This window comes from Monosiga brevicollis, genomic scaffold, assembly GCF_000002865.3.
Source record: "Monosiga brevicollis MX1 MONBRscaffold_9 genomic scaffold, whole genome shotgun sequence".
Classification (NCBI taxonomy): Eukaryota; class Choanoflagellata; order Craspedida; family Salpingoecidae; genus Monosiga; species Monosiga brevicollis.
In genome coordinates this window covers 1,183,259-1,195,854 of record NW_001865046.1, presented here as the reverse complement: position 1 = coordinate 1,195,854, position 12,596 = coordinate 1,183,259, and the positions used below count along the sequence as shown (strand labels likewise).

Genomic DNA, 12,596 nt, shown 5'->3' with positions numbered 1-12,596 from the left:
TCTTCTCTCTCTCTCTCTCTCTCTCTCTCTTCTCTCTCTCTTCTCTCTCTCTTCTCTCTCTCTCTCTCTCTCTTCTCTCTCTCTTCTCTCTCTCTTCTCTCATTCTTGTCTTTCTTCGCGCTTGGGGACGGACCCAGGGTCAGGGGTGATCGTCTTGCGCATCATTCGGGCCGCCTGCTCGTGCATTGTTGACGTACAGCAGCTTGGGCTGAGAGCGCGCCCACAAAGGAGGTGCCTGCTCCTCTTTGCAACTGGCACCCGGCCATCAAGCCTTTTTTTTTCCTTGGTGGTTCCCATTACGTGCTGGATGATAGAGCCAGGTCAGTGCATCCGAGATCAGTCGCGCTCCAGCTGCGGCTCGTCAAGTCAAAAACGCCAAGGTCCCACCGCACGATGGTATGTATGGCACTCATATCTGGTGTATTTGCTGCTCGTAACTTGTAACTGTAGCCGCAGGGAGGGGCGAAGCTTGATTGCGATTGCTCCCGGTTTTCGGCCTCGCGCAGTTTGCGCGTCGCCTCGCCCTCATGGACGACAAGGATAAGGGTGCCGCGCTTCTTGAGCGCTTTCGGCGGAACAAATCCAAGAAGAAGAGTCGGAAGCCCAAGACTACTGATCAGCCGTCGAATGGCCATGCCCAGCCGCAGAGCCCGCCGACCATTTCTAATTTTGCACCGAATGAAGCTGTACCATCCCCTGATTCTAGCTCAAATTCCACCTCGCACGCCAACTCGGTGGATGAAAGCATTGCTCAGGCTTTTGCCCGACCTGCAGCTGCCCAGGGACTTATGGACATCCTCTCCCACAGTGCTCCTCCAGAAGAAAGCCCACTATCACACCCGGGACCAGAATCAGAAACGGAACCGAAACCAGAACCCACCGCGCCTACCCCTACAAGATCTACTGATCACCCCGCATCAAAGAGTGAACCTGCAACAGAAGGGCAATCTCATCCAGAGTCACAACCTGCCACCGCACCAGTGCCAACGCCACGGCCCTTGACCGCAGCCCCCATGATAACTATTGCTGACGATGATGATGAAGATACTGATGAAGACATGAGCGCAAAGGACAGCCGTTACGCCGATGCATCACTTGCCTCCCGCCCGCCCGCAGTGCCTGTGGCTTCTCCTTTCATTACAGTCTCTGACTCTGAAGGTGCCGAGCCCGAAGATGCTGCCCCAAATGGGCCGGTGCGTTCAGAACCAGAAGCCAGTCAACAGCTTGACAAGTTGCGCCGTGAGGTTGTGCGTTTGCGCAACGAACAGAGCGAGGCGCTGGAGCGGTACAACAATCTTCAGCAGCAATTGAGCCTGGCCCTACAGACACAGAATGCTGATGAGGATCGTGCCGCTGCGCAAGCATTGCGCCAGCAGCTTCGCTATTTGGAACGGGCACATGCCGATGAGAAGCGCTCGCTCAACCGCGAAATCACTCGCCTTCGAGGCAAGGTGGGTGCCCAAGGGGCCGAAGTCCTGAGCGCCAAAACCAAGCAAAAAGAACTTCGACGGAGCTACGAGGCAACACTTGCGCAGCTATCAGAGGAGCTCGAGGTAGCGCAAAGCCGCGCCGACCAGGACCGATCAACCCAAGACAATGCCAGCCGCGAAGCTCAAGAGCAATTGAAGCAAGCCTTGTCTGCGGCTCGTGCTGCCTTGGATCAACAACGAGAGGCTGCCCAAAAGTCGGAGGCATCGTTGCAGGCACGTCTACAGCAGCTGCAAACAGAGTTCGACAGCCAAGAGCAACTGTTGCGACAGCGACAAAGCATGCTGCGAGAAACAGCTGACACCAACGACCAGCTCGAGGAGGAGCTGGCCCAAACACGCGCTTCTCTCTCCCAGCAATCTGACGAAGTTCGTGCGCTGCAAGTGCGACTTGCGGAACAGGTCAGTGTAGCATCGAAGATGACTCGTGTGTCTTTCACCTAGCTCTGGTGATCTCTTGCTCCGCACCCCGTTTGCCTTGCTCACTATCACGACCGTCGTTGATCGTGTATGCAAACTGCAGCGCGCCGTGGCTGTCTCATCTGAAGCGGAGGCTGAAGGCGTGGAAGCCTTGGCCACAGCCGAGGCCCGAGCTGAGGAACTTGAAGCCGAGGTGATCAGGCTTCAAGCCGAACTTCAAGCACTACGAGGCGTGGTCCAAGGCTCTCAGGAACTTGAGGCGACGGTGGCTGATCTCGAGGCAAAATTTCAGGATGCCATAACCCGCGTGCACGAGGCTGAGCGCGAGCACCAAGAGGCTCGTGCTGAGCTTTCATCGACGCGCTCACAGCTGCAAGCGACGCAGGTTTCACACAATGAATTCCTGCTCGAGGTGCAAGCCCAGCTTGCGCAATTCCCAGATGTCCAGTCAGGTGCCTCGGCAGAAGCAATGACTCAGTCACAACACATTCTCGCCGACCTAGCCCGCCTACACACGGAATGGGCACGACGTGACATGAACATCGAAGACATGGAGACCAAACAGGTCGAACTCGATGCATCCTTGAGACACACGCAAGAAGCTTTGGCACGTACACAGGTCGATCTAGAGCAGGCCCGCTCCGAGCTCTCCAGCCAGACAACAACGCAAGCTCAAACCCAGAAGGAGCACGAGACATTGGAAAGCCAGCTCCGCCTCGCCCAACAGCAATTGCTGGAGGAGCGCCAGCAAGCTGAGCTCAAAACAACCCTGCTCGAGGAACGTGCCTCGACGATTGAACGGCTGAACCGCGAGCTGGAGCAGAGCAAGTATCAGGCTTCAACCATGGAGGACGCCACCCAAGAAAAAACTGATTTGCTTGAAGCTGCACAACGTCAGCAAAAAGAAACAGCAGCCGCCCTTCTTCAAGAGCAAGATGAGCACGAGAAATCGCGCGTCCGCTTGCACGAATTTGAGCGCCAGCTCGCGCACGAGCGTGGGGTGCTGGAGCGACGGCAGCAAGACGCGACCAAGACTGCTTCGGACCTTCAAGCAGAGCTTGAGGAGGCCCGACGCCAACGGCAAGCTGCAGAAGCACAGGTGCAGCAAAAAAGCAAACAATCGGAGGAATTTTATCAAAAATATGAAGCGCTTCAGCGGCAAGCTACAGAATATCAAGCACAGCTATCTGATGTGATTGAAGCGCAAAAGCAAGCTCGACGAGAAGGTGATGCACACCAGCTTCGTGCTCGCCAAGCTGAATCGCGTGTGCGCGACGTGGAAACGCAGTTGCAACGCCAAATGGACCAGAACAAGGAACGGGTGCAAACGTTGCAGACTGAACGTGACCAGTTGCAGGCAAAGTGCGATGAGATTCAAGACAAATACGACCAGCTGCAAGCCGAGCGGGGTCAGTTGGGAGCGGAACGCGACGAGGTCCAAGTCGAGTGTGACGAGCTACACGGCAAGCTTGGCCAGTTGGAGACTGAACGAGACCGGTTGCAGACTGAACGTGACCAGTTGCAGGCAAAGTGCGATGAGATTCAAGACAAATACGACCAGCTGCAAGCCGAGCGGGGTCAGTTGGGAGCGGAACGCGACGAGGTCCAAGTCGAGTGTGACGAGCTACACGGCAAGCTTGGCCAGTTGGAGACTGAACGAGACCGGTTGCAGACTGAACGTGACCAGTTGCAGGCAAAGTGCGATGAGATTCAAGACAAATACGACCAGCTGCAAGCCGAGCAGGGTCAGTTGGGAGCGGAACGCGACGAGGTCCAAGTCGAGTGTGACGAGCTGCATAGCAAGCTTGACCAGTTGCAGACGGAACGTGACCAGTTGCAGGCAAAGTGCGATGAGATTCAAGACAAATACGACCAGCTGCAAGCCGAGCGGGGTCAGTTGGGAGCGGAACGCGACGTGGTCGCCAAGCTGAATCGAGTGTGCGCGACTAAACGCAGTTGGCCAGTTGGAGACTGAACGAGACCGGTTGCAGACTGAACGTGACCAGTTGCAGGCAAAGTGCGATGAGATTCAAGACAAATACGACCAGCTGCAAGCCGAGCAGGGTCAGTTGGGAGCGGAACGCGACGAGGTCCAAGTCGAGTGTGACGAGCTACACGGCAAGGTTGGCCAGTTGCAGACTGAGTGCGATCAACTGCACATTTCGAAAACAGCCTCTCAAGCTGAAGTTGATCGCCTACAAGAAGCCTTGATTGCGTTACGAGCTGAAAAGGCACAAGCGATGGATGACGCTACACGCGCACAGAGTCGAGCTGAAATGGCTGAGAAGCGCGCTTCTCAAGCGAACAATGAAGTGCAACGCACGAACCAGCTGCTGCAGAGCACCCGTGAAATGCTAACGCAACGAGACAATCAGGCTTCGATCACGACAGAGTTGAATGCGCAGCTCAAGTCAGAACAAGCTGCACACGAGGACAGTCGTGTGCAACTACGTGAACTTGAGAAGCAATGTGGCCTAGTGTCTGCCCGGCTCAAGCAGGCAGAAGATGAGCTCAGCAACGCCCGGCTTGAACTGACGACTGCACGTAAAGAGGCTGATGATGCGCGACAAAAAGTACTGACTGCGCAGCGCGAGCTGCAAGCAGCCGTGGCAGCTCAGGAAAATACCCGGGTAGCTGTCACGGAGAACCTGCAGAAGGGCATGTCAGACATGTCTCGTTTAATGACTGAGCGGGTAGCAGAGGTTGAGAGGCAACTGGCTCTCCGCACGCAGCACGTGGAACATTGCCAAGCACAAGTATTGCAGCTGAGCCTAGCCCATGTCTCTAAGCGGCACTCTCAAGCAGATGCCTTGGATGCAGCGCACGAAGCTGCGCAACGTGCACTCGAGCAGCAACGTGTGCACGTCATGCAAGAGCTGCAGGCTTCGCGTCAGCAGTGTGCCTCTTTGCAAGAATTACAGCAGCAGCGAGATGACGAGCTGAACGAGTTGACTCGGCGCTTAGCTCGTAGCGAACAGGATCGCAAAGAGCTTTGGGCCAATTTGACGGATGTCAGCAAGCTCTTGGCACCCGATGGTCCATTCATCGACTGCTGCGTACAGATGGCGCGCCAGGCCAGTGCAAAGAGCGAACAACGCTTGAAGTCCCTCCAGACAAGACTTGCCAAGGCAACTTCTCTGGTACTGCAGCTGCAACAACAACACGAGATCGCCAGGTCCACCTCAACTAACACTGACGCTGCGATGATCAGCGGCCTCCAAGCATCTCTGCAGCGCACCCAGGATGAGCTAGAACGCGAGCGTAAGGAACGTACGCAAGCTAGTGCCCATGTCGCAGAGCTTGAGGCACGCTTGGAGCGTCATCGTCAAACGAGGTATGTGAGGCACCCGCTTTTTTACTGTGTGTTGGTTTGCACTGCGTCACAGACGCGAGTGTCTTGTGATGCCAGCACCGTTCCACGCCCCAACCCCCCCCTTTTTTTTGAGCTGCACAGGTTCTTGTTGAATTACCGTGGTGCGTCTGACTAGGTTGGAAGTGCAAGATAACAACGCCCAACGCGAAACTGCATTGACGAAGGTGCGTCACCATTTCGCCCTTTGTGATTCGAGCTCAGAGTCATTCTCGAGTGGTATGGCATTCTCGACGCCGCTCGATAACAACGCTGCAACCTGTTGGCCTTGCAGGAATTGGGTGGTATGCACGACGTTCTTGGTCGAGTGTTGTCTGCACAGACGGAATGCGTGCGTGTGATTGCACAAGTCGAGGTGCTTCAGGAGCAACAAGATCCTCGAACTTGGATGACGACTCAGCTGGAGGATATGCAGACCAACATTGTCGCTCAGCTCGCAGCCATGGCAGAGCGCGTGCTCGCGCAGGCCCGTGCCACATCGTCTGCTGCAAGCATGAGTGAGGAGTCAGGGCGCGAGCACGAGCATCAAGAGGAACTGCAACGCCAGCATGCCCGACTCGAGTCTGAAAAGCGCGAAATGCTGGAACTGCTGCGCGAGCATCAAGCCCGAATCAAGCAGCTGCTAGACCTTCAGACCAAGGAGGAGCGGCGACGTGAGCTGCAGGAGGGCCGAGTGTCAGCCCTTGAGGCTGACCTCAAAGAGTTGCTGGAATCTTCGTATCAGCTCAAATCGGAATTACAGGCGGCCGTGTACACCCGAACCGATCTTCAACGTCAAAACGAAGCACTGCATAGCAAGGTTCAAGCTCTGCAAACTCAGCTCGAGGAGGCTCGGCACCGCAGCGCAGACCTAGAAAGCTCTCAACGCCGGCTGCTAGCCTCGTTGACCGTGAACCGAAACAACCTTAAAACAGCAAACGAAGCAAGCGCACCAAGCCGCTGGAGCCTGCCCCAAACGGACGTGGGTGCCACCCCCAGCGCTAACGCTGTCAGCTCCGATCATCAACGAGGCTTGAACCAAGGTGTCTGGGCGGGGCGCTCGCTCTTTGCACAGGGCACACAAGTGCGACCTGTGCAGATTCCCGAGCAGGCGAGCTCGGGTGCAAGCTCTGCACCTTCTACAAACACACGAGCAGTCACCACGACGGCGGCCGAAACCGCACGAGCCTCCATTGCTCGCCTGCTTGCAGCCGATGCGGCCCATCGCGGCTCGACAGCGCCGGCCGTGTCGGCTGCACCTTTGCAGCTGCAGCAAGAACCGCACCAGCGCGAGCTTGCTCCCACAGAGCTGATTCGTCAGGCTGATCGCCAAGCCCGTCCCCATGGCTATGCCCCTAGTCACAGCCAAGGTCAAGGCGCATTGCAGCACTCGGATCTTCAAAGCACAAGCACAGCAAGCAATGGCAACAGTTTGACCACGGGCCGGCCCCTACCCGACAAGCACGCCTTTTTGGAACTACTCCGTCACCAGCGTCAGCAGCATCAGCAACAGCAGCAACAGCAGCAACAGCAGCATCAACAGTACTTCCTCGATGAATTGTCCGATCGACAGGCGGGCCGCGCTCAATGAGTCCTCCCTTGAACCCCAAATCTTACTCCTGTAATTTTTTTTCCTCCTTCAGACATAGATAGCGCCGTAGAGCCCTCCCTTTCGGCCAATGATCCACCTTGTTCATTGATCAATTGATAGCCCAATTGATCCGACGTGTCACTCTGTCACTGCTCGCTCACTCACACACGACCTCCTCATTCTCCGTCCTCAACGCAATGCAGCACGACAGTCCTTCGTGGTAGGGGGCTTGACTCACAAGGGAGACATACGCAGTTGTAGTATCAATAAGAATAAAGCCTTAGTGTTGAGTTTGAATCTGTTTCCAAAATTCGTTTTCTCTTCTTTCTACCTCCCTCCTTGACCCCCCCGCCCCCCCTTGAGCTGCAAACTGCGAGAGCTACCTCCAGAAGAGAACTTTCCGAGATTCTTCTCAGAGTGATTTCGTTTTACATGTTAATACGGTGGAGGACTCAAGCCTCAAACTCGTTTGAAATCATTATTCATCCTTAAAAAAAGAAAAAAAATCGATCAAAAATATCTGAAAACTCTTGAAAAATGCATGGCGGAACAACTACCAAGTGTTATTGCGAGCGGCGCTTATTTCTCTCTCTCTCTCTCTCTCTCTCTCTCTCTCTCTCTCTCTCTCTGCGCGCTCCCGAACCACCACCGCCCCACCGGCAGCGCCATCGCCATCGCCGTCACTGTCATCGCAGGGCAACTTCGACAGGGTGAGGCAGGTCTAGGATCTTTCTTCTGCAGGCTTGAGAAAAGCTCGTTGTCAGCGTCAGCGTCCGACAGTGCAGCGAGTCGCAACAAAGCAAGAAGAATCCGAGTGTGTCCCAACCAGCGACCGTGCCTCGGTGAGCGCCAAGATGAGCGTGTCCCAGTTCTTCATCCTGACGCCTCGCGGCGATACAATTGTCTCCAAGGACTACCGTGGCGATGTTGTTCGTGGTAAGGTGCCGGTGTTGTTCTTGGCACTTCCTCTGCATTCACAAACCGACAGACATCATCTGTAGACTGGCCTGCGAAGCACTGACCATGACCACCCCAACTCACCCGCCACCGTCTGCAGGGACTTCGGAAATCTTTTTTCGTAAACTCAAAACAATGTCCGAGGAGCCCCCGCCAATCTTTGTACGTTGCCTCTTGTGTAACAGCTACCCACAGCCAGATTGTGCCATATTGTGCTGCCGCACAGCGGCAGCTCGCTGTTGACTCACCATCATGCATCATGTGGCTGTTGCTGGGATCAGCATGTGGAAGGCATCCACTTCATCTACGTCAAGCGCAATTCGCTGTATTTTGTGGCGACCACCAAGTTTAACGTGGCGCCCGCCATGATGCTGGAGCTGCTGCATCGCATCGCCAACCTCATCAAGGATTATACCGGCGTTCTATCTGAGGAGAGCATTCGTGTCAACTTTGTGCTCGTATATGAGCTGCTGGACGAAGTCATTGACTTTGGGTTCGTATCTCCAGCCACTCTGAGCTTCATTGCCTCCGTGTCCTTGCATCCATCCCATGCTTCATTCGTTGTCTGCCCATGCCTGGGTTCTCAAGAGCTGACCCTGTCTTCTCGTTTCTCTATGCAGTTACGGACAAATCACGGCAACAGAGGCCCTTAAGGCGCATGTGCACAAGGAACCCGTTCCTGTGGCAACCGAGGCCGTGGCATTGGGTTCCCGGCGGTTGGACAAGAAGAAATCCGTCCCCAGCAATGCACCCAACAAACCCATCTCGCTGCGGCAGCACGGCAGCACCGGCAAGAATGAGATTTTTCTGGACCTCCTCGAACGCCTTACTGTGCTCTTTGGTCCCCAGGGCAGGTTGGTCCTCTTCCACTTGGAAAAACGCTCCCATCAACTTCCTTTGCTTTTTCTGTTACCCTGCCGAGCTCAGGACTCCCTGCTCTGATATTCCTGGTAAATCTTGTTGCGGTGCTCATGCCCCGGTGACGCATGCTTTCTCCCTTATCACTTCTACAGTATCGTTCGCTGCGAGATCGACGGCGCCATCCACATGAAATCCTTCCTGCACGGCACTCCAGGTGAGTCTGTCTGCGACATTGACAGCACTGTCCGCACCGCTTGTGGCCAAGGCATAAATGCCTGAACGTTTGACCGATGCGATCGCGCATGTAGAAATCATGCTGGGCTTGAATCAAGATCTGCAAGTTGGTCAAGATAATCGTAGCTGTGCGTGCGATTGCTGATCGCTCCCCCGACCTGTGATCGATGTATCTGGCTCAAGAATAAGAATTTCCCTGGGCTGCATCGCCATAATTGCTAATCGTTGGCACGGTCGCCCACCGTTCTCCGCCTCTTTCGAATTAGTCACGGGGCTGGTGCTGGATGACTGCAACTTTCACGAGTGTGTCAACTTGGAAGCGTTTGAGGGCAGTCGTTCCCTCTCTCTTCGACCACCAGACGGCGAATTCACCGTGATGAACTACCGCATCTCCGGCGAAGCCTCTGGTGAGCGCGCTTGCATATGACCGTAGGCGTTGAAGTGACAGGCATGGAGCTTCCGGCAGATGACCTTCCGCATTGACTTCTTTTTCTTTTCATTCCCCCCCCGCCCTCCACACCCAGGTTTTGCCAATCCCTTGCCTTTTAAGGTTTCGATAGCCTTTGAGGAAACCGGTACACCTGGCCGGTGCGTATTTTGATGTCACGCTCAAAATATTTCCCCTATTTGATGGCATATTTTCGTTTTGATTTTGATTTTATTGTATGGTACTGATTGACACATCTTTCCGCTTACAGCACGGACGTCCTGCTCAAGCTCGACGCCGAATTCCCCATGAAGTTGTGAGTTTTGTTCTTTCGCAGTCTCCCTCGATTCATCAACCGGTGCTTCAACGGCATTCAGGGCTGCTTGTGGGCGTTACAGCGAGCACTTAATATCGATGCACTCCTTCTAATGGTCTTCTTAGGCATGGTGCCAACATCGTGGTGCGCACACCCCTGCCAAAGGGCACTTCTAGGTGGGTCCTGTCGCCTCGAACTCACATGTGTTTGGGTGGGCTTTTGCCAGGGCAGAGCACAGTTTGCTCATGTTGATACCTTGCTCTTTCAGCTGCGGGCATGAGTTGGGCACACCGGGCCACTCTTTCGAGTACAAAAAAGAGGAGAAGGTGTGTGCACTTTGGCTGTGGGCTGCCCTCGTGGCTGCCCTCAAGCTTCATATCACGACTGTGTTTTATTGCTCAACCATGCCACTTTTCGTCAAATTCCGAATGTATCACTTCTTTTTAGATGGCCCTGTGGAAGATTCCCAAAATGATGGGTTCCACTTCGGCTTATCTGCGCTTGCGCGTGTCAACTGCGGTCGAGGATCAAGCTTCCGTGAAAAAGGAGGTCGGCCCGATCAGGTGAGCTGCGGTCTCTTTGAAGCCCAGTGCAGAATGACCGCGAGGGTCGCTTTCTTTGTCTGAAAGCTCATTCTGCTGGCTTTCTTGTCAACGTGGGTGTCTCACAGCATGGAATTTGAAGTGCCCATGTTCGTGTGCTCCGGCGTCAACATTCGGTTCCTGACGGTGACGGAGCGTGGACGCAAGTACACGCCTTTTCGTTGGGTTCGCTACATCACGCACAGTGATTCATATGTCTTTCGCATCTGAGCTCACAGTCAACGAAAGCCTTTGTTGCTTGTGTCTTGTCCCAAGCGCCGACCGCCGATGCCAGCCTCTTTTATACCATGTCCCTTGAGTCTGTCCAACTTCAGATGTGCTTTGAGCAGACTCTCGTCAATTGCAATGAAAACCCTCGTTGTTTTCGATCTTTGAAGCACACACACACAGAGCACGTTGGTCAAAAACGCATTAGAAATTTCAATTCGGGAGTCACACTACATACGCGGGCATCAGAGGGACGTCCATGAGTGGCACGGGCAATCATGACGTCGCAGCCCGGTGGGGTCAAGAAACAGCAATCGATAAGATTAAATTGTGAAAATCCCGCACCCAAACGAGAAAGGGGGATGACACGTAAAGACAAGCCGAAGACCCAACAATGGGCATTGCAGACATGCCTTCAAAGACAGCACAAGTGAAGGGGACACACAGGGCGAGGCGCGGGGACGACACGAACAAACAGGGTGCGCGCCCGCACGAAGATGACACAATCAACATAAGGACTTTCTCACAAGTCCATGTGACAATCAGGTGCAGAAGAAGAACGGGGCGTGGGAATCGTATAAACAATCAGGTCAGGCACAGGACACAAACACAAAAGACGGGAGAACAAAGGTCGCCGGAGTGGCGTGTCGTCATCGGAAGCCCAAGGCACTCCCGTACAACGGGGTCGTTTAGTCTGATACGCTGGCACTGGGTGACTCCTCAGAATCCATGTCCAGGGAGCAGACCGACACAGCATCGGGGGCAGGCTGCACGACGGCGCAAATGGCATCGACCAGGTCGTCCACGCGGTCCGCGGGAATACCAGAGACGTTGATGCGCCCATTGTCAAGGAGGTAGACGTGGTGAACCTGGATGAGCTCATCGCATTGCTCCTTTGAGAGGCCGGTGAAAGTGAACATGCCACTTTGGTTGATAATGTGGTCCCAATTGTGGGCGGGGTCACGGGCCTTGAGGCCTTCGTAGAGCTCGCGACGCATGCGAAGGATGCGACGGGCTTGCTCCTTGAGTTCATAGCGCCACTTGGCCGTGCGGCCCTCGTCAAGAAGAATGCGCTGGACAATATGGGCACCGTGCATGGGCGGGACCGACCACATGGGGCGGCCAATGACCTTGAGCTGGGACACGACGGCGTCGGCCTCGTCGGGGTTGGCGCCGACGTAGAGAGTGACGCCACAGCGCTCGCTGTAGATGCCAAAGTTTTTGCTGAAGGACATGCAAATGAAGAAGGAGAGGCCACGATTCGCAAACAAGCGCATGGCCATGGCGTCGGTGTCAATGTCCCCCGAGACAAAACCCAGGTAGGCGCAGTCAAAGACGGCGAGGTGGTCGTTGGCCACAATAGCATCAGCAATCATGCCCCACTGCTCTTCAGTCGGGTCGACACCCGTGGGGTTGTGAGCCACGGCATGCAACAGGATGATTGACTCCTTGGGCGCCGCAGCCAAATCCTCGAGCAAGCCCGTGATGTCGAGACCGAGAGTGCCCTCATCGAAATAGCGGTATGTCTTGACATTGAGGCCCGACTCGGCAAAGATGGGCTTGTGATTGCCTGCGGCCACAATGCACAATGATGAGAAGAAAGTGGAAGAGGAGCGTAAAACTGAAGGGCATGAGGAAACGTTGAGCGCCGCAAATAACTTGAGCAAGCTGCGTACCCCATGTCGGGTCGGGAATGTAGATTGTCTTGTTAGCATGGAAGAGATTGAGGAATTCACCGTTCAGGCGGAGAGCACCAGTACCAGAGAGGGCTTGGACACCAGTCACCTGGCAATGGAAATTACCACCCAAGCAAGTAAAATCAGTGAGAGTGGCCAAAGGAGAAGCAAGGGTGTAAAGAGGTATTGCAATCCAGAAAAAGGTCAACGTACGTGTTCGTGGGCGATGCGCGACGAGTCATTGCCGAGAGCGAGCCGCGCAGCGGCCATGACAAGATCTTGCGAGCCACCCATGGGAGGGTATTCGTGGTTGAGGGTATCCGCGGCGACTTCACGCGCCATTTCTTCCTCGACTTCTTTAACAATGGTCATGACGTGGGGCTTGCCGGCATCGTCGCGAAAGGCTGCGTCGAGTTCCAGGAAAGGGGAACGCAAAAGAAAAAAAAGAGGGGGGGGGGGGGGGGGGGGG

The 12,596-nt window shown here is 54.9% G+C and overlaps 2 protein-coding genes across 2 annotated transcripts in view; one reads left to right on the top strand and one right to left on the bottom strand.

Moving 5' to 3' along the window:
* Positions 1–7,388: 7,388 nt before the first annotated feature.
* Positions 7,389–10,454, top strand: MONBRDRAFT_32368 (uncharacterized protein; the record flags this gene model as incomplete). The annotated part of the gene is made up of 13 exons (XM_001745694.1): positions 7,389–7,566; positions 7,905–7,966; positions 8,086–8,297; positions 8,425–8,658; positions 8,818–8,879; positions 8,974–9,027; positions 9,166–9,306; positions 9,424–9,487; positions 9,598–9,642; positions 9,768–9,818; positions 9,911–9,968; positions 10,090–10,205; positions 10,313–10,454. The coding sequence occupies 13 exons, from the start codon at positions 7,389–7,391 to the stop codon at positions 10,452–10,454; spliced, it is 1,419 nt and encodes a 472-aa protein (XP_001745746.1).
* Positions 10,455–10,651: 197 nt separating this feature from the next.
* Positions 10,652–12,596, bottom strand: part of MONBRDRAFT_32367 (uncharacterized protein) — a 2,446-nt gene continuing 501 nt past the window's right edge. Inside the window, exons 3-5 of the mRNA XM_001745542.1 lie at positions 12,341–12,531; positions 12,128–12,236; positions 10,652–12,021 (exon numbers count right to left, since the gene is read on the bottom strand). Coding sequence (XP_001745594.1) covers positions 11,141–12,021; positions 12,128–12,236; positions 12,341–12,531 — 1,181 coding nt within the window. The 3' untranslated portion in view covers positions 10,652–11,140. The remainder of the gene's footprint in view (positions 12,022–12,127; positions 12,237–12,340; positions 12,532–12,596) is intronic.